Source organism: Diceros bicornis, chromosome 6 (genome assembly GCF_020826845.1).
Source record: "Diceros bicornis minor isolate mBicDic1 chromosome 6, mDicBic1.mat.cur, whole genome shotgun sequence".
NCBI lineage: Eukaryota > Metazoa > Chordata > Mammalia > Perissodactyla > Rhinocerotidae > Diceros > Diceros bicornis.
The window spans coordinates 24,985,905-25,004,907 of record NC_080745.1 but is presented as its reverse complement, the minus strand read 5'-3'; the positions used below and the strand labels follow the sequence as shown (position 1 = coordinate 25,004,907).

Here is a 19,003-nt window from a genome sequence, read left to right as displayed (position 1 = left end):
TAAGCTCCCTGTAGCTGAGAAGTAGAGTCAGGTCTCCTAACTCTGTGTGGTGCTCTATCTGGCCCTAGGTCGGCCTGCTCTTCAACCTTACACAAACTGGAAGCAGGCTACTCAACAGTGGGCAAAACTGAACTGAGGAGTCATGGGATTTTAAAGCAGAAAGTGGGATTTGCTATCTGTATTTACTTCATTTAGTTCTCACACGTGAGTATTATTGTGATACTCCTTTGACAGAAGCAGGATCGGAGACTGGCAAAGCATAAGCAAGCTGCTTAGGGTGCGGCGACTGGTTAGCAAAGGAGCCGAGATTCCCACCCGGGAGCCCTGACCTCCAAGGTTCTGGGCGGTCCTAACTACTGTCAGGAGTGCACGGCCACGCCCCTCCCCCAGCGGTCCCCTTGCAAGCGGTCCTGTCCCTTAGGCACCACACCATAACCAGGGCTGCCGCTTTCTCCTGCCGTGACCCGCCAGCCGGCGCCGCTCCATCACCGGTGACTGACAGACGCTGGGGCTCCACGCCTTGCGCGGCGGCGCCTCTTGTCTTTGTTTGGAGTATGAACTGGGGAACCTGAGAACAGAGGGAGGCGCGACTTCAATATTCATGTCGTTTTTAAAGGAACGATTTCCTAATTTGTATCTATTTCATGCCAGCGTGAAACTTCCGTAGGCAGAGCCCTTCCTCTGCCCATCCCCTCTCACCCACCGTGCCCTCGCCTCCCGCCGCTGTCCTTCCCTCGGCGGCGGACAGAGAAGAGCCGAGCAGACGAAACAGCCGGGGCAGCGGGTGGGAGGCTGTTCCCGCAGCTCGTGGCTGGCGTTGCAGAATGTGGAGATTTTCCCATTCATAAAACTAACATCCCTGCTCGCTGACTTCCTGCCCGCCCCGCACTGCCCATCCGCAGCAGGGTAGGGCTGGGTCCCGGGTGCTCGGTTCCGAGGGCCACGGGGCCCAAAGTGCCACATTCTCGCTTTCGCCAGGGAGTCCCATTTTATAAATCCCATCTCGTGTCCTCACTCAGTCTGCACAGACGACTGACGTCGACCGCGGCTGAGCGCTCTTGGTTGAAAAGAAGAGACAAAATGGCTTGTGGTTCAATCCATAAATAAAACATCAACCTTTGACTTCAGGCTATCCGACATTTTGTGACTTGCGCTTTTCGCTCTATCATAGATTTAGAAAGTGACTGTCAAACCATGCTACCTATCCATTTGTAAACAACCGGCTTTTAGGTCCCTGTTTTCATCCTTTTATGGTGGTGGGTGGGGGCAGGGAGTGGGCATAGGAGATGATGGCAGGGGCGGGGTGGGGCACAGCATTGTACTAATTCAAGACGCAATCTCCATCGAAATAATAGATTGTTATTAACAATGATCCTCTCTGCGAAACCCTTTAAATTGCCCCTTGACTCCCCTAGCAGTAAGAGACGAGCCGTTATTCGCTGAGCTGACGCCTCCTCTTCCCCCGCCCTCAACTACTCTCTGCTCTGGAAATTACAACTCTTCAGCTCGCCGCGCAGGGAGGAGGCGGCGGCGGCGGGAAGGAGGCGGGGAGGGGATTCCCGAGCCAGCCGGGAGCTCACCCTCCGCCTGCCGGCTGCAGCGTCGCGCGGCCAAGGTCAGAGACGCCGCAGGAGCAGCAGCTGCGAACTAGAGAAGCAGGTCAATCGTGGCAGCGGAGAGAAAGCTCCAGGGCGCATTCGGCCCGCAGCAGCAGCCGCCAGGGAAGGAGACGAGCGAAGGTCTGCGGGCCGGCCGGGCCCCGCCGAGATAGTCACGGGCGCAGTGACCCGGCAGGTGGCGGCCTCTCGGTCCCGGCGCAAGGAGCTCGGGCTCCACCCTCGGCTCCCGGGCGCTGTCCGCCGCCTCGTGGTGCTGAACCCAGACCCTCGGCCAAACGGCCTGCTCACCTGCCTTCTCACCTACCGATTGTCCCGATTGGGGGCGGGGCAGCAGCAAAAGGGGGCCCTTGGGCAGCTGCCCGCTGGAGCCCAGGGATTGAAACAGGAGAGCTAGAGAACCGCAGCCCGGCCGCTGGTCCTGATGTGGAGAGGAGACGCGCGCTGCAGTCGGCGGCGGCACTAGTGCTGATTCATCACCTAGAGCGCTTCGCAGGCCACCGCGAGGGCAGCGGATCGGCTCCGGACTCTTGCCGCAGTGAAGCCACTAGTGCTGGAGCCTCGCAGGCAGGAGGTGAGGACCCCCTCTCTTCTCTTGCCCCCAATCGTCTTAAGGGCGGTGGCCCCAGGACAGAGAGAGGGGCGTGCCCCCGGGGTGTGAAGTAGTCATGCTTGTGTGATGCCCCCGCCTCCAGTCTCACCGGTGCTAACCAAGCTTGTTCTCCGCCGGTCTCCGGAGCTTGGGCCATTCCACTCCCTGCCCTGAGCATCTCGATCTGCCCGCGCCACGATGGAGGAGGAGCTGAAGTGCCCCGTGTGCGGCTCCCTCTTTCGGGAGCCCATCATCTTGCCCTGTTCCCACAATGTCTGCCTGCCTTGCGCTCGTACCATAGCGGTGCAGACCCCGGATGGTGAGCAGCACCTGCCTCAGCCGCTCCTGCACTCCCGGGGCTCGGGGCCGCCCGCGGGTGCCGCCGCCGCGCCCCCTCTGGACCATGATGGGGCGGCTGGCCCGGCCTGCAGCGGCGGGGGCGCGAGCACAGCTGGCGGCCTGGGCGGCGGTGCGGGAGGTGGTGGAGACCACGCGGACAAGCTGAGCTTATACAGTGAGACAGACAGCGGTTATGGCTCCTACACCCCGAGCCTCAAGTCCCCCAACGGAGTTCGCGTGCTGCCCATGGTGCCCGCGCCGCCCGGCTCCTCGGCTGCTGCGGCCCGGGGTGCCGCCTGCTCTTCGTTGTCCTCGTCCTCCTCAAGCTCCATCACGTGCCCGCAGTGCCACCGCAGCGCCTCCCTGGACCACCGCGGGCTGCGCGGCTTCCAGCGCAACCGGCTGCTCGAAGCCATCGTGCAGCGGTACCAGCAGGGCCGCGGGGCTGTGCAGGGGGCGTCCGCAGCTGTGGCAGTGGCCATCTGCCAGTTGTGCGACCGCACTCCGCCCGAGCCGGCCGCCACGCTCTGCGAGCAGTGCGACGTGCTCTACTGCACTGCCTGCCAGCTCAAGTGCCATCCATCCCGAGGACCGTTCGCTAAGCATCGCCTGGTGCAGCCGCCGCCGCCGCCCGCGCCCGTCGAGGCCTCCTCTGCGTCCCCAGGCGCTGCCCCGGGCGCCTCCAGCGGAGGAGGCAGCTGCAAGAGCCCGGGGGGCTCCGGGGCCGGAGCGGCTGGGGGCAGCGCGGCCCGCAAGTACCCTACGTGCCCTGAGCACGAAATGGAGAACTACAGCATGTACTGCGTGACCTGCCGAACCCCGGTGTGCTATCTGTGCCTGGAGGAGGGCCGGCACGGCAAGCACGAGGTGAAGCCGCTGGGGGCCATGTGGAAACAGCACAAGGTGAGCGCCCGCTAGGCAGGGCGCAGGGGCACGGGTGCAAGGAAGAGGGTGCGAGGAGAAGGGTTCTTGACCTCTTCCCTGGAGACCTGGCAGAGGGCGGGCCAGAGTATCAAGCAGGAATTATCTCATTCATTCATTCATTCATGAGTCATTTGACAAACACTTAAATGAATTCCAGGTACTCTGAGCTGGGTGTTGGGGATGGGAAGGGCATGGTAAGATGACATAGGAGGTCCCCTCCCCTCTGAGATTTTATGAATCTACACTAACGGCACCTAGAATGCAGAAGCAGGGCTCTTTCACTCCCAAAGTTAACTAATACATTACCTTGAAGGCGCCTCCAGATTTATGGCGTCCATGGTCCGCTTCCTCCCTCTAAAAAGATTTTTTTTAAGTGCAAGCATTACACCTACCTGCCTGCAGGAAAATGTCTGATGGCTTCCCACATTTCATTAATCTTCTCTGAAGGCAGAAGGATTCTATCCCAGCCCTCCGTGAAGGGATACACTATTTCTCCAGAGCAGAACTCCTATCAGCTTCCAGAGAAAAAATTTTCCTACTCTCTCAACTAGTCTCCAGCCTTTCTACCCCTAGAATGCCTCTCAGCCTAGAGTGAAGATATGGACCTCATAGACCTTATTTGAGAATTTGGGTGTGTGCCCTTTTAAGAACAAAGCATCATTTCCCCCCAGAGACCTTCTCTTACTGGGACTCTGCCACTGTAGCAGTGGGAGTGTGGTGGGATTGCAGAGTAAGCTCTTAGTAAGACCACCAGGCACAATTTTATCTGGAGACTGCCACAAGCCTTCTTCCCTAGGGATTTGCCTGGGGGTGCCACCTCCCAAGTGGAAATGGAACAGCCTCTAAAGGCAACTGGCATGAATTTGCAGCTGCCAGTGTGTCCTAGGAGAAAGAAAGAAGTCCCCAAAATTGAGTCAGGCCCTTGATCAGGCCCCAACGCAAAAGTGGGGTCAGTTCTAACAAACATTCACCATAATTTTCTACCCAAAGTCCAAGCTGAGCAACTGGACACACTGGCGCCCTAAGTCAATGAGTCAGGCCTGACACAGTTAGAGTCCCTTGTTCAAGGACCCCAAGTGCATCTGCAAATTTAGACACCTATCAGTCAGTGTCCTCTTTCCAATAAACTCTCGCTCTGCAAAGAGGCACGAGGTCTCCAAATCACCCAAAAGGAAATATGTATTCTGATTGAGGAGGAAAGACACAGGAAAACAAAACAATTTGCTGTGGTTATCTTGTGTCATCTAGCTGGAGATGCACAAAAAGGGGAGCATAGATGAGAGGAGAAGAAAGGACCAACCATTCCATTATAGGTTTATTATATATAGTTACTATATAATTTCATCTGCTACAATGTGCATGTTATTATTGTAATTTAAGATTTACAAATAAAGAATTATAAAAGAAAACAAATGGGGAACACTTTAGAAATCCACCTTGGAGAGGGAAATTTGCATAATAGGTCAGATGAAGGGTGACCTGGAGTCAAATCCCTAATTCTAGAGCAGTGGTTCTCATTTGGGGACAATTTTTGCTCCCCCTCCAAGACATTTGGCAATGTCTGGAGATATTTTTGGTTGTCATGCCTAAAGAGTACTACTGGCATCTAGTGAGTAGAGGCCAAGGAGGCTGCTAAAGTGCACAAGACAACTCCCCAAAACAATTATCCAGCCCCAAATATCAATAGTGCCTCTGTACAGAAACCCTGCTGTACAGTTACATAGTCCTGGGTCCAAATTTCAGGGCTTGTAATTCACTCACTGTAAGCGTTGAGGCACAACTGTGAACCCACTGAATAGTAACATGTAACTCAGATAATTATTGTTAGGAGTAAGTATAATACTGTATGTTTAGCCTCTAGCACAGTACCAGTATATGTTATTTATTGTTTTTATATTCCTGATACTTAAAACCACTAGACTTGCAGAAAGCTACAGGGCAGCAGCAAAGAGTGCTTATTTGACCTCAGTGACTTGGTTATCTGGAGGAAACATGAGCTGGTAACTTTTCCTATTGTTTATGTTGAGTCCTAAAATAGCTTTGAGCTAAATGGGAATGTCTGCCTTGAGTTAGTTATCAGTCACATGATATTTTGTGGCATGTTGCTGCACAGTAATTGTAGCTGCCTTGCTAATTTCATCTTTCAACTGAAGAGATATCATTTTACAAATAAAGAAATCTTTTGTACAGAGACTGTGATCAGTTACCAAGACGAGAGGTATTGATTCACATTCAGAGTTCATGAGCTGTTAAATTTCACAGCTAGAATGCTAGATCTAATTCTGAGTGTTGCCACCTAAATCTTTAGACTTAATGAAAAGACACAATGAGTTGAGATGAGAGTTTGCAATCTTAAAAGAGATTAAGCGTCTTAGCAGGAAAAGTGAGTTGGATAATGAGCTGTGGTTCCAAGAACCAAGATCATACTGGGAAAATGGTTGGTCATCTTTGACTTGGTGTCAATTGCAGTTTTATAACACATCTATCCTCAACCAATAATGCAAAGTTATGCTCAATATAGTAGGACAGTTATCTGTGGGAAACACAACTATGCATAATTGAGTGTCTCAATTTTATATTTAGTGCTGCTTCAGGGAACTAAGATGTCTTCCTAAATTCAGAAGGAATGCTTTGAGATACTCTTGTGAAAACCCGTTTTCAAGAAGGAATAAAAGTTCTGCTGTTCTCTTTCAGCAGGTGCTATTTTTCTACAGAAAGGGAAATTATTGAGTGCTTATTATGAGCATCTCAATTAGGGGCTGAAGATCAAAAGAAAAGATAAGAGAGGGAGCCCTGGTCCAGCGTTGGCCTATCTTTGTGGGCAGGCTCCTAGACTATCATTGTGAGCTGTGAGGGTGGCTACTTTTGAAAGATAAACTAGAACACTCAATTTCACACTCCCATCATGGCAGTTAAGCTCTTTAGTAAAACTTAAAGTCTTTGGATTTTTTTGTTGTTATCGTCTAAGAATCCCAGAAGACATAAGGTAGCCTTGTGGCACTACCAGAACTAGCATTGGGATGGGAGCGTTTCCCTCACATTCCTGTGACTGGAGAAGCCTTCATCAAAGCCTTGCTTTAATTCCTCTCTCGAGTGACCCGAGCTTGCCATCTAATTAGTGATTCTTAGGTAAAGAGACATATAAGTGACACTGAACTCTATTTTAAAACAAGATTCATTATCACCTTTTAAAAACAGTGTAAAAATGGGGCCGGCCCCATGGCTTAGTGGTTAAGTGCTCACGCTCCGCTACTGGTGGCCTGGGTTCGGATCCTGGGTGTGCACCGACGCACCGCTTCTCCAGCCATGCTGAGGCCGCGTCCCACATACAGCAACTAAAAGGATGTGCAACTATGACATACAACTATCTAGTGGGGCTTTGGGGAAAAAAAGGAGGAGGATTGGCAGTGGATGTTAGCTTAGAGCCGGTCTTCCTCAGCAAAAAGAGGAGGATTAACATGTATGTTAGCTCAGGGCTGATCTTCCTCACACACACACACACACAAAAAAACAGTGTAAAAACTTTAGGTCTTGGCTAAACACACTTTTAGATTATTCTCCTGGAAGAGGATTAATTATTTCAAAGAACTTCTGATATGAGGAAACTAAGTGTTGTGTAAGATAGGGCAGGGAAGGGAAGATTTCCACAAGAGCTTTTGTCCTTTTGCCTATTGATTATGGAATTCTAATTCCATAATCCAGGGAATCTCAAAGCCAGGGAAACGGTGACTATGGGCTGTATCTCTTCCCTAGTGTGACATGTCACAGAATGTCAACAACGTCTGTAACTCCTGTTGGGTGCAGATAGTCGACCCTGAATTAAAATGGGTAGAAGTTGATTCCTGAACTGAGGTGTGGAATGCTGGAGAGGCCCTTCTTCAGAAGTCTTTTGAGAACCCTGGAAAATAGAAGAATATTAAAACAAAATCTCACTGATACCCCAGGATTACTGTTTACAATGAGTCAGCACTTCAGAAGAGCAAAGGAGACGGTGAGACCTGGAAATCTCTGGAGAAATGGGACTTCGGGTTACTCCTTCGTCTAGAGGCTCTGCTAAAGGGCACTTAACTTCTTGGCACCCCGGTCCTACCTTATTTTGTAAAAGAGATAAGGAAGGACTTCTAGCCTTTAAAGGCTCAGAAGAAAGACTCTCTCCATTAAAAGAGATAACACATAAATGACAAAGGCAGAATGCATAATCATACCTGTACTAGGGTCATAAGTATACTTATTTGAATATTTGTATTACTTTATAACACAGGTAATAAATGCTCATTGTTAAGAATTAGAATTACAGATGTAGAAATTAAATATCATCCCCAAATTCCAATTTGCAGAGAAAAGGATTTCTAACATTTTAGAGTTTTTTCTTCTAGTTTTCTATTGTATGTTTGTTTTGTGACTGTCTTTTTTTCTTTAATAATACAATATACATATCTTTCCTGCCAATTAATGTACATAATTTTTGATGGCTGCATGCCATTCCATCATAAGGGTTTACTATTTTATTTGATCAATGCCTAATGCTGGATTGTAGGCTGTTTTCAGTCTTTTGCTGTTGTAAACATTTTTCTAGTTAAATCTATGCCTATACTCTTAATTATTTCCTTAGGTTAAATTTCTAAATATGGAGTTGCTATATCAGAGGATATCTGGCTTTAAGAAATCTCATAAATGTTGCCAAATTGCCTTCCATAAAGTTTATACCTATTTTTTCTCCCAACAGCAAAATTATGTAATTAATAAAAAAGTTCATGTAGGGGGCCAGCCCTGTGGCATAGTGGTTAAGTTTGTTCACTCCACTTGGGCAGCCAGGGTTCTCAGGTTCGAATCCTTGGCGCAGACCTATGCGCACCACTCATCAAGCCATGCTGTGGCGGCATCCCATATACAAAATAGAGGCAGATGGGCACGGATGATAGCTCAGGGCTAATCTTCCTCAGCAAAAGAGGAAGATTGGGAAAGAATGTTAGCTCAGGGCTGATCTTCCTTACAAAAAAAAAAAAATTCAGGTAGACAGGGTCCGTGGGAGGAAACAATAGGTGGGTTGTCTTGTTTCTATTAATTATTGTTTGCTATTTTCATTACATTGTTGTTAGAACTATTTTTAAAAAGAGGATCACAAGTATCTCAATTTTTATGTATTTTAGCTACTAGTTAGGGATCTGCCTTCCGTTAATAATTGGTTTGATCTGCACAGTTATTGCCCAAGTATCCCCTCTTGATTTTAAGGCCCATTAAAAGACTAAGCCTTTGGGCCCATCTAAAGCGCTTTTGGGTGTGTTTGGGTGGGGAAAAACAGTTAGGCAAGAGACATGCTTGGCAGAAATCTTCTGGGAAGTCTGAAGTCTACAACCGTCTGGCTGATTGCTGCATACTAGCTGCTAATTCTAAGCCGAGTTTACTGAACCGAATTCTGCCAGGGCCCTCAGAGCACATGGCATGGGAATATGCACAATCTGAGTGAAAGCCTGGAGTTTTGAGAAGTTGACTCTTTCACCAACTCTGAAGTTCTGGAAAATGAAGTGCGTAGGCTGGCTTCTGTTCCATCTGCCCCAGGCTGGCTAGGAACCAATGGCTAATCTGCTTAGACCCCTGGGTACATGAGCTGACTCTCATCATTAGAGGCTGCATGTCTAATGTCACCACTGTCTTCAAAGCCACCTGGGCTGTAGCCCTACCTCATGCTTGGATTTAATTCCAAGCAGGTCAGTAATTCCAGAACAACCTTTGGAAAGAACTCGTATGTTATAACCTTTGAAATACATGCTTCCTTCATCACTCCACACCTCTGGAAAACAAAAAGTGGGTTTGAGCGAAGAAGGTAAGAATCCATAAACTTGAATTGCTTTTATCTTCTCTTTGAAGACTATTTGTAGAAATATAGGGGTTTTGAATTGAGGAAGACCTTAAAGATTGTGAAAGGACAACCCCCCTTGTTACTATTGATGAATATATTTCATACTGTATGCTGTGGGGGTCTCTCCATGGCTAAGGATTATATTTTTAGCCTGCAGTGGGAGGGCCTTTATGTGGGTAGACATTCATGGTGATGGGACCCTACCTGTGGATGTCAACAACATAAAGTGTTCTAGAGGAGATGAATCTCCTAATCTCTGACACAGACTAGGGAAAGGATCTACAAACTGTGGCCCACCACCTGTTTCTGTAAATGAAGTTTTACTGAAACACAGCCATGCTCATTTGTTAGCATATGACCTATGGCTGCTTTTGGGTACAGTTGCTTTTGGAAGAATTGAGTAGTTGCAACAGAGATCTGTGGCCTGCAAAGCACAAAATATTTACCATCTGGTCGTTTATGAAAAAAATGTGCTAACCTCTAGACTAGGACCTTGTGACTCAAAGTGTGGTCTGCTGACCAGAAGCAGCAGCTCCTGGGAGCTTGTCAGAAATGCAGAATCTTGAGACCCTCCACAGTTTTACTGTCTCAGGGTTTGAATTGTAGCAAGATTCCTTCATTGATTTGTATGTACATTAAAGTTCCAGAAACTCTGATGGGAATGCTTTTTGGGGTCCAGGGCACTGGGCTCATCATTCTAACTGTGAAGTCATCTGAGAAGTAGTGGCCCCTCTGGCCCAAAGCTGATAATCGTAAGTGGACTCTAGGGGGCCTGAGAGGTTTGAACCAGACAGTCTTACTTAATCACTCTGTGCACCAAACAGAATCTTTAAGTTCAGCAAATTCTGGGTGCTGGAAGACAATATGGTGCTCAAAGACTGTTTGGGCCAGAGACAGGCAGGAATTGCTGAGGGGTGGAGGGATGTGCAAAGCTGTCTGAGCCCTCCTGGGCTAGAGCAAGTGTCTCAGGAGAAGGGAATTCCAGACAAATGCTCTTTGCTGCTTTCCTGGGATTGAACAGCAGTATTTACTGTTTGTATCAGTGGATTTCCTTTTGGTTTGTGTCTTAGTTGTTCTGTAAAGAAGCAAAGAGAGTGCTTTACTCACTCTTCAGCCGGTTTTGAAGGGCCTGCCCAGGGAGTGGTGGAGATTGGAACTATCCAAACTGTGAAACCTAAAGGAGCAGGAGAGAATATAGACAGGCACCAGGAGGGAGCTCTTGGGACTTCACTCGTGCCTGCTTGGAATTTCCTCTTGAACAGCAAAAACTGTGTGAGATTTTTTTATTTTTCCTTCCCAGGGCAGGCTGTTTCCTAACAGAGATCATAAATTCCAGCCTCCTCATTTTGCAGATGAGGAACTAGAAGTGAAGGAGCTTGCTGCAGGCACACTGCAAGTTATGAAATTATTTTGTAAAAAGATGATCCTTTAAATATCCTCATTGTACATTTTGATTAACTATAAAATTGTAACAGAATCCTATGGGTGTATCTGAACAAAAAGAGATGCATACGGCATCATCTAAAGAGTCATTATGAATGGAAGAAATAAAGGGTTAGCTGACACCTACTCTAAAAAGTAGGAACAGAGTAGGGGCACAATCCCACTTTCATCCAACTGCAATAGGGCAGCAGAAAATAGAAATAAAAGGGTGAGGAGGAGATAAAGCATCCTGTTGAGAACAAATAGGATAAAAGAGTTTGAGGGCTGGAGGGAATCTAAGATATCAAATAGCACTGCTTCTTTATTTTCCACGTGGCTACAGAGGGGAGAAGAGGTTTGGCGGGAAGAGAGAGAAGGGAAGGATCCACAAGGGACAGAGATAGGTGAGGTGGGACTATGAGCTCAGGAGTTTGGAGGGGTCTAAATGACAGATATGTCAGACAGGAATATTGATACCTTCCAGAAGGGGCTGGGCCTTGATCACATGTCACTTGAAAAATCTGACCAGACATTGCATAGTTTACAAAAATTAGCTCAAGATTGGGTTAGGAAGTTTAGGCAATAATTGTACTTATCTAATCTCCTGATCCTTGTTTATAGTTGGATTCTGGGTGATATCTACAAAGCCAGGAAACTAATAAAATATGAATGATCAGAAATGACAGGCCTCTTCAAATGGAGAACTGTGGCTTAGCGTCACTCCATAAAATATGTGTTGCCATATGGTTGGCTTACCTAGCAGATGAGCTGTGTACCCACATAACTAGAAGTAATCTCTAGTACTTACCATGGATAACTTAAAAGCTGATGATGCGTCTTGACCATTAAGTCCTTTTTCTGAGCTTGTGCCTCTAATGAATATTTATTCTTCAATTCACCTAGTTACTTATTCAATCAACAAGTAAATCTTGAAAGTCTATATCATACAGGCACCATTCTAGGCACTGAGGCCACAGAAGGACGTATTCTCTTCCCTCCTGGGAGAGCATAAATCTACTCACAAAAGAAAGAAAATCAACAAGTGCACAAAACAATAATTAATTGGATAATTTCTGATAGTTATAAGTACTAAGATGGAAGTAAAATAATATCATAAAAAGTACTTAGGCAGACTTCTTTGGGGGGAAGATTGAAAAGCAAGACTTGAAGACTGGATGAGAAATAACCAGCTCTGCACTGTTCTGAAGGCAGCTTGTTTCATGAGGAAAGCAAGAACCAAGAACCAGAGATGGAAGACGCCCAACATGTATGAAGAACAGAAATGGGCCAACGTATTTGGAGTGTAATGAAAAAGATGAATAAATGGCAGGAGCAGAGACATAGGCAGGTTCTGGAGAACACGAGGCTTGGCAGGCAGGGAATAGGTTGGATTTTATTGTGAATGCAGTGGGAGATGGCTAGAGGGCTTTAAACTGGGGAGCGATGTTTATCTTTTGAAAGATCATTCTTACTGCTGTTTGGAAAATATGTGGTAAGGGGTCAAGGGTGGAGGCGAGAAGACCAATTAGAGGCTACTGGAGTCATTTGCGTTATAAATATGGGGACTTGAATTAGAAGAGAGGTAGGAGAAATGGAAAGAAGTTTATACATTCATATCCTGCTTGGGGTTCTCTGAGCATCTTGGACTTGGGGTTTGATATCTTTTATTATTTTTGGAAAAGTTTCATCTATTATTTCTTCAGATAATTCATTTGCTCTTTTCTCTCTCTCTCATCCTTCTGGGATTCCAGTTACACATATGTTAGATTGTTTGATATTGTCTCACAGCTCTTGGGTGCTCTGTTCTTTTTTGTTTAATCATTCTTCTTGTCTCTTTATGTTATAGTATCTGTAATTTCTATTGACCTCTCTTCAAGTTCATTGATTCTTTCCTAAGCTATGTTGGGTCAACTGACAAGTCCCTTTCCAGCTTTCCTCTGCATCTTCTCAGTTGTCCTGCTCCCTCCCCAGCAGTAGGAAGCCTCAAATGGTCTGGACCCATGACTGTTTTCTGCATCTCCCCTAGGAAGATAGGGTTTTTTTCTTTTTCCCTTCCTTCAGCCATGTGGGGTTGCTTGGGGTGGTGGTGGAGAGGGACAGGATTTACTGCTTATCCCTAGTGGCTTAAGGTTTTTGTTCTGGAGAGGAGAAGGGTCCCAGTGGGCTTTGTGCTTTCCTGCAGTGGCTGTCATGTCCCTTCTTCAAACCAACTTCTGGGTTGCAAAGGTTTCCCTTTTTTAATCTAATAGACACTTTAGATTGTGTAACTGGTCGGGTTTCACTTTTCTCTTTGGCTGCTAAAATGCTTAGAGCCAAATATTTGGTGCATCTGTATTAGATGTAATTGTTATAAGTTTTGAGCCTTATTTCTGGCTCCATTTTATGTCCCCATCCTTGTTTTTCTTTCTTTTAAGTTATGCACTCTTGAATTCTATAGACCCTTGCAACCCTTTTGAAATAAGTAGATTAATAAATAAGCAAACAAGTGGCCTGCTTGAATAAAACCATAGAGAACAAGAAAGCTCTGGAAAATTGCATTAAGATAGTCCCCTGCTTCTGAGCGGTGCTCAGTGACTGATATAAAAACTGAATGCTGCTTGAAAATGTTCCGATCAAGGAACAGGGACCTTCCCAGTCACTGGAACATGTGACTGCTCCCTTTCAGTCTCAGACAATAAAGAAACTCCAAAATGACTATGCCTGCTTTAGACAGCAGGATCATTCATCCTATTTCACGTCCTTCGTGGGAACATCGCTACATACCATCAGCTTGTTTGGAGGGCATGATTATTCCCTCTCAAACTGGTTTCCTTGGCAAGTAATTGCAGCTTATCACTGATGTATGTTTGTCCTCTACATAGCTCTGCCTATCCAGCAGGGTTCCACATCTATAGCTTATCGGGAATAGGAAGATCCACAGAGGGGGAAGTCAGGGCACACTAAAGGCCAGAAGACTCTGCTGGGGGTGTCAGGAACCATGAGAGGTTGAGATTTTAGCCTATATATAAGATAGAAAATTCACCTGCCACAGTTTCATGGATGTGTGCAGAAGACCTGAGACTCCCGGGTCAGAGATGAAGAACACTGCATTACTCACAGCAATAGCAGTAGTCAGAGTGTCAGCATATTTGTGCCAGTTCCCTGAGCTCCAATTCCCATAGGGCGACATGAAGGGCAGACGACACCTGCACACACTGCAGGTTGCATTACAGGAGAGGAACCCTGAGCTTAGGGAACACAAATCTTTTACAAAGGGCAGGTAGCTTGGGGCAATTTGCTCCAGAGAGAGACAGCATCTCTAGCTTCCAAGGTTGTTGTCTATACAAACATCCTTGGAAAGATAGTCCAGAACAAAGAGCAATCAATCAGTGCCTCACTAGCGAGACTTGCAGAAACATGAGACCCATGAAAAAATATCTTCCAACAAGAGGATTAAATCAAAATTCAAATAGTTCCTCAAGTGATTTCTGCCTCGTGTACATCATGGGAACTTCTCCAGGCTCCTCTGGTTCTCAAAACTTCTTGCTTCACTCAGAGTACACAGGCCTCAGGGCCATCTGGGTAAAACAAGCAGGATTTGTGCTGTCATCTATCAGGTTTCTTGCTCCTTTGGGGTTTGCTAGGTGTCATAATGATGATGATGATGATGATGATGATGATGGAATGTCTATGGTGTAAAGTATGAGTAAAGTATGCGTTAAAGCTGTATAGTTAAGGTGGCTTTCATTCCTGAGTCCATTTGTGTCTACTCTGGCACATGATGAGTGAACATCATCTCATGGATCTTTGTATTATTCAAACAAAATACGCCGTTGGGTATACATTCATTTGGCACCTACTGTAATCCACGGGCTGTGCTGGGGGCAGTGGATACATAAAAAACAGGTCCCAAGAGAGCTCACAGCTGACCAGAGGAGAACAATTTTACAATCAACCTCATGTCTGTACAACTAATATAAAAAAGTGGAGTAAGTGCCATATGTGGAATGTGAATAAGATGATGAGGGAAGAGAGAGGAGAAGGCAGTTAATTCTGCCTGGAGATTTGGAAAGGGAAGGGGGAGAAGAGTAGTGAGGGGGAGTTGAAGAGAAGATGATGTTTGAGCAGAGGGCATGAATGGTGAGTACAAGTGTTATTAGTCAGGAAAGAAAAAAGAAACTTAAATGTATAGTATGGGATAAGGTGTTAAGAAAGATGTTTAAAACCTAGTTCCTACTTTCAAGCAGCTTATTGTCTGCTAGTAAAGTGCCAGGGATTAACATATATTCACATGAAGTAGAGGGACATTGAGAAATAGGACGCCATTTCTGATAAAAACAAGGGAATGTGAATTACCTATCATTTAGCATCTGAGACTTACAGAAAACATATTGGATCTGGAAAGAGTCGTGAAAGAATGATGGGATAAATGGATTCCAGAAGCCACATTTAAGGGGACATCTAGCTTGAGAGGCTAAGAAAGATTAAATTTTAGTTTCATTTAAATTTCAAGGAAGAACAGGAATAGCCTGGCTATAATCCTTTTGAAGATTCTTGTAAATTTTCATCATTTTCCCAGGTTGTTATATTTACCCTGTTCGCCAGTAAGACCTGGCAGCAAAAACCTTTTGAGCATCTCAATTTGCTTTGCTAAGTTAAGGCGATAGAGGTGGGGAGGGAAGGGGCAAAAAAGAAAGTGAGGAAGCTGCATGAGAAGAGACTCACAGGAGGAAGGTAGCAGTGAAAGAGACTTGAAAAGAGGTTGATTAAGAAGTTGACTTTAGATTGGTCATTACATGGGCAGGAGGGCTTGTCCTTCCACTTATGCACAAGAAATACAGAACAATACAGAGCACAAATAATTGGTGCTAAAAGTGTACGGCACGAACCCTAAGTGTAAATGAGCACAGAGGGCAGCGGACATTAGGGAAGGCTGCATAGAGGAGATGAGAGTTGAGTTAGATTTCAAAGGATTGGAAGGATTTGGAAAGTTGAAAAGGAAGGAGGTGTCCAAACAAAAAGACAAATGTTCTTTTCTGTAATTTGACAATGGAAAGAAAACTCAAGACCCATTCTCATCAGACATGATGAGATTGTCACAGAAACTATTCCATTATGGTTATCAGTGACTGGAGCCTGATCCTAAATGAAGAAGCAGTTTTGGTTACCAGGTGATAAAGAACCTCACCTGGCTTTTCTCAGTGAATGGACTTTGTACCTTGGCAAAGTCAGGATTCTGACCAGGGGCTTCACGCACCTGACATCTTATCCCAGGCTTGTTTGGTATCATTGGAGCATGATTTGAATTAGTCTCTGGTCTCTGGCCTTTTACTTTTCTTTTAATTTTACTTTTTTGCCAACTGGATCTTCTCAGAGTCTCCATGGACACTCATTCTAACACTCCAGACAGATTTAAAAACAAAATCCCACTCAATTAGACTTTTCTTATTTACAGCTATCGATGGTGTCTTGTAGCTAACAGAGACTTACAAGGTCTCTTTCTTTATTTAACTAACTTTATACATCACACGCTTATAACACTGTACTTTGAACGTCTTGGCAGCAAGGACTGTGTCTTGTTTATCTTTGTAGTCCCAGTAGCCAGCAGAGCAGGTGACACCCAGTAGGCCACAAGAAACATTCTTTTAATAAATTAATGGTAACTAAACACCAAAATGTATTCTAAAATCAATGGCATAAATGACTGTTCCAATGTAGTACCTATTAACTTCATGGTGAATCATGGAACAGAGTGATTCATGAAGAAGGGGACATTCTAGGGAACAGTATGGAAAACAAGAGGAGGAGGAATCACACATTTTTCTAGGCCCCTTATTGAAAAGAGCCATCCACACTCATTATATGTGGTAGTGGTATCAAAAACAGTCAGCTGATCTCTTGGGATAGCAGAAGCTAACTGGAAATATTGATGTGACTAGTCCCAGATGTTAGCACTGCTATGTCTTGTCCAGAGAATAGATTCAGTATAAGTTTACTAGACTGACATTACTGAAATCTTTAGTGCTACAGAGGCAGTAGAATGATGGAATAAGAAAATTTGTTTTAGAGATAACAATCCTAAAACTGCCACTTGCCATGGAGTGACCTAGTATTAAAGGAGATAATGCATTTTAAGAACTTCAGGCGGTGCGCACCACATAGCGAGTGCTCAATAAAAGAAAGCCGCTATTATCATCATCATGATTATCACTGGGAATGTCAAGGCTGAGCACAGAGTGAAAGAAGAGGGATTGTGTCGGGGTCGGAGGTTGTGCACAAGAGCCCTCTTGTGGGAGGGTTGAGAAGCAGCATTTGCCCTAATTGTAACTGGCCCTTTGGTAAAGCCATTTCACCGCGTGCATAGTATTGAATGGGTGCTAGAGAGATCTATCCCCGGACTGCCTGGACCAAGCTTCTGGTCTATCACAGGCTGATATAATGGGAAGGATGTGAATTGACATTAAAAGATCTGGATTCGGTTTGGAGCTACGTCATTGGATAACTTTCTTAGTGTCTCTCAGCCTCAGTTTCCTCACACTTGAAAGGCTGTGTGAAGTGAGATGTGAAGTAGTTAAAGGTACCTGTCACACCTGCGAGGCACTCAGTTCATTGTAGTCCCTGACTTCTTTCCTTAAGGTACAAGGAACTTGGCCCGCTTCCCCTCTTCTCCATAGAACCCAACCCCTATATTTATGATGTGGAGAAAAAGCATGTTTAATATGATTCCATTTAGGGAATATATGTGAAAGAACATGTATTAGAATAGAAAAAACGACCATACATGATGTATTAGTTTTGCTAGGACTGCCATAACAAGTTATCACAAACTGGGTGAATTAAAACAACCAAAATTTATTCTCTCACAGTTCTGGAGGCCAGAAGTCTGAGATCAAGGTGTCAGCAGGGCCACATTCCCTCTGAAGGCTCTAGGAAAGTTTCCATTCCAGACCTCTCTCTAGTTTCGGGTGGGTCCTTGGCTTGTGGCTGCATAACTCCAGTTTTCACATGGCCTTCTCCCTGTGTGTGTGTCTGTGTCCCAATTTCTCCTTTTTATAAGGACATCAGTCATATTGGATAGGGGGCCACCATACTCCACTATGACCTCATCCTAAATAATTATGTCTGCAACACCCTATCTCCAAGTAAGTCACATTCTGAGGTACTGAGGATTAGGACCGCAACATATGAATTTTTGTGGGGCACGGTTCAACTCATAGCGCACAATAACATTAATTGTTAATCTGGGTGGGGAAATGAAACAAGAAAAGAGCTGGCAATTGAAAGACAATGAAGAGTTACTAACGCAGGCAGGTTAAGCCAATTGTTTCCTCATACTCTGTGAAAATACTCAGCCAGATTGAATTGCTTTCTTCCTGACACTCGCAGACACTAGGCTCACTAAGGGATGCGGGAGTTTCAATTCCAGCTGTGAGTTGGGGAGAATGAAGGTTTTGAGGTGGGGGAGGGGCTGTGGGCTGTTAGGTGGGCAGTGCTGGATGACTGCAGGGCCCTGGAGACTCTGGGCAAAGAGTTGGAGAAGAGATGGAGGAGAGATGGGAAGTTTCAAAGGGAGTCTTTCATCCTTGCGACTTTCCGCTGAACCCTCGTGATAATCACCACAAGTAATTGTGTTGAAAATATTAACCACCCAAGGTTACAATAAGAAATATTATTGTTGCATCCGGATGTTGTTCTGCTGTTTAAATGTCCTGAGTCAGAGGGCATTTGAGGAAAGAGCAATGTGGCGGTTAGTTTTCAGTTGTAAAATAGCTTAGCTGCTCAAGGATGGAGATTTCAAGATCTTAGTACATTATAAGTTTTTTTAATGAAAATAGTTTTACTGTTTCTTTCTGACTGTAAAAGAATAATGCTCAGGGGCCGGCCCCGTGGCGTAGCTGTTAAGTGTGCACGCTCCTCTGGTGGCGGCCTGGGTTTGGATCCCCAGCGTGCACTGACGCACCGCTTGTCAGGCCATGCTGTGGCAGCGTCCCATATAAAGTGGAGGAAGATGGGCACAGATGTTAGTCTAGGGCCAGTCTTCCTCAGCAAAAACAGGAGGATTGGCATGGATGTTAGCTCAGGGCTGATCTTCCTCACACAAAAAAAAAAAAGAATAATGCTCATTGTTAAAAAAAAAATGTCAGACAATACAGAGAAGATGCAAATAAAAATATGAAAAATCACCTGATCACACACATAATAAGAGTTGTAAGGGTGGTTATATATATATATTATAATATATAATTACCTCAATAGTGATTATATAATTAC

At 45.5% G+C, this 19,003-nt stretch overlaps 1 protein-coding gene across 10 annotated transcripts in view; it reads left to right on the top strand.

Moving 5' to 3' along the window:
- Positions 1 to 2,406: 2,406 nt before the first annotated feature.
- The window catches only part of TRIM67 (tripartite motif containing 67), a 53,035-nt gene continuing 36,438 nt past the window's right edge, over positions 2,407 to 19,003 (top strand). For 7 of the 10 annotated variants that reach the window (XM_058543042.1, XM_058543038.1, XM_058543041.1 and 4 more), the window contains exons 1-3: positions 2,407 to 2,546; positions 2,655 to 3,203; positions 3,291 to 3,450. In XM_058543042.1, the coding sequence (XP_058399025.1) occupies positions 2,407 to 2,546; positions 2,655 to 3,203; positions 3,291 to 3,450 (849 nt within the window). Of the gene's footprint in view, positions 3,451 to 19,003 lie in introns of all 10 variants that reach the window. The other 3 variants (XM_058543033.1, XM_058543032.1, XM_058543034.1) reach the window with 2 other exon arrangements.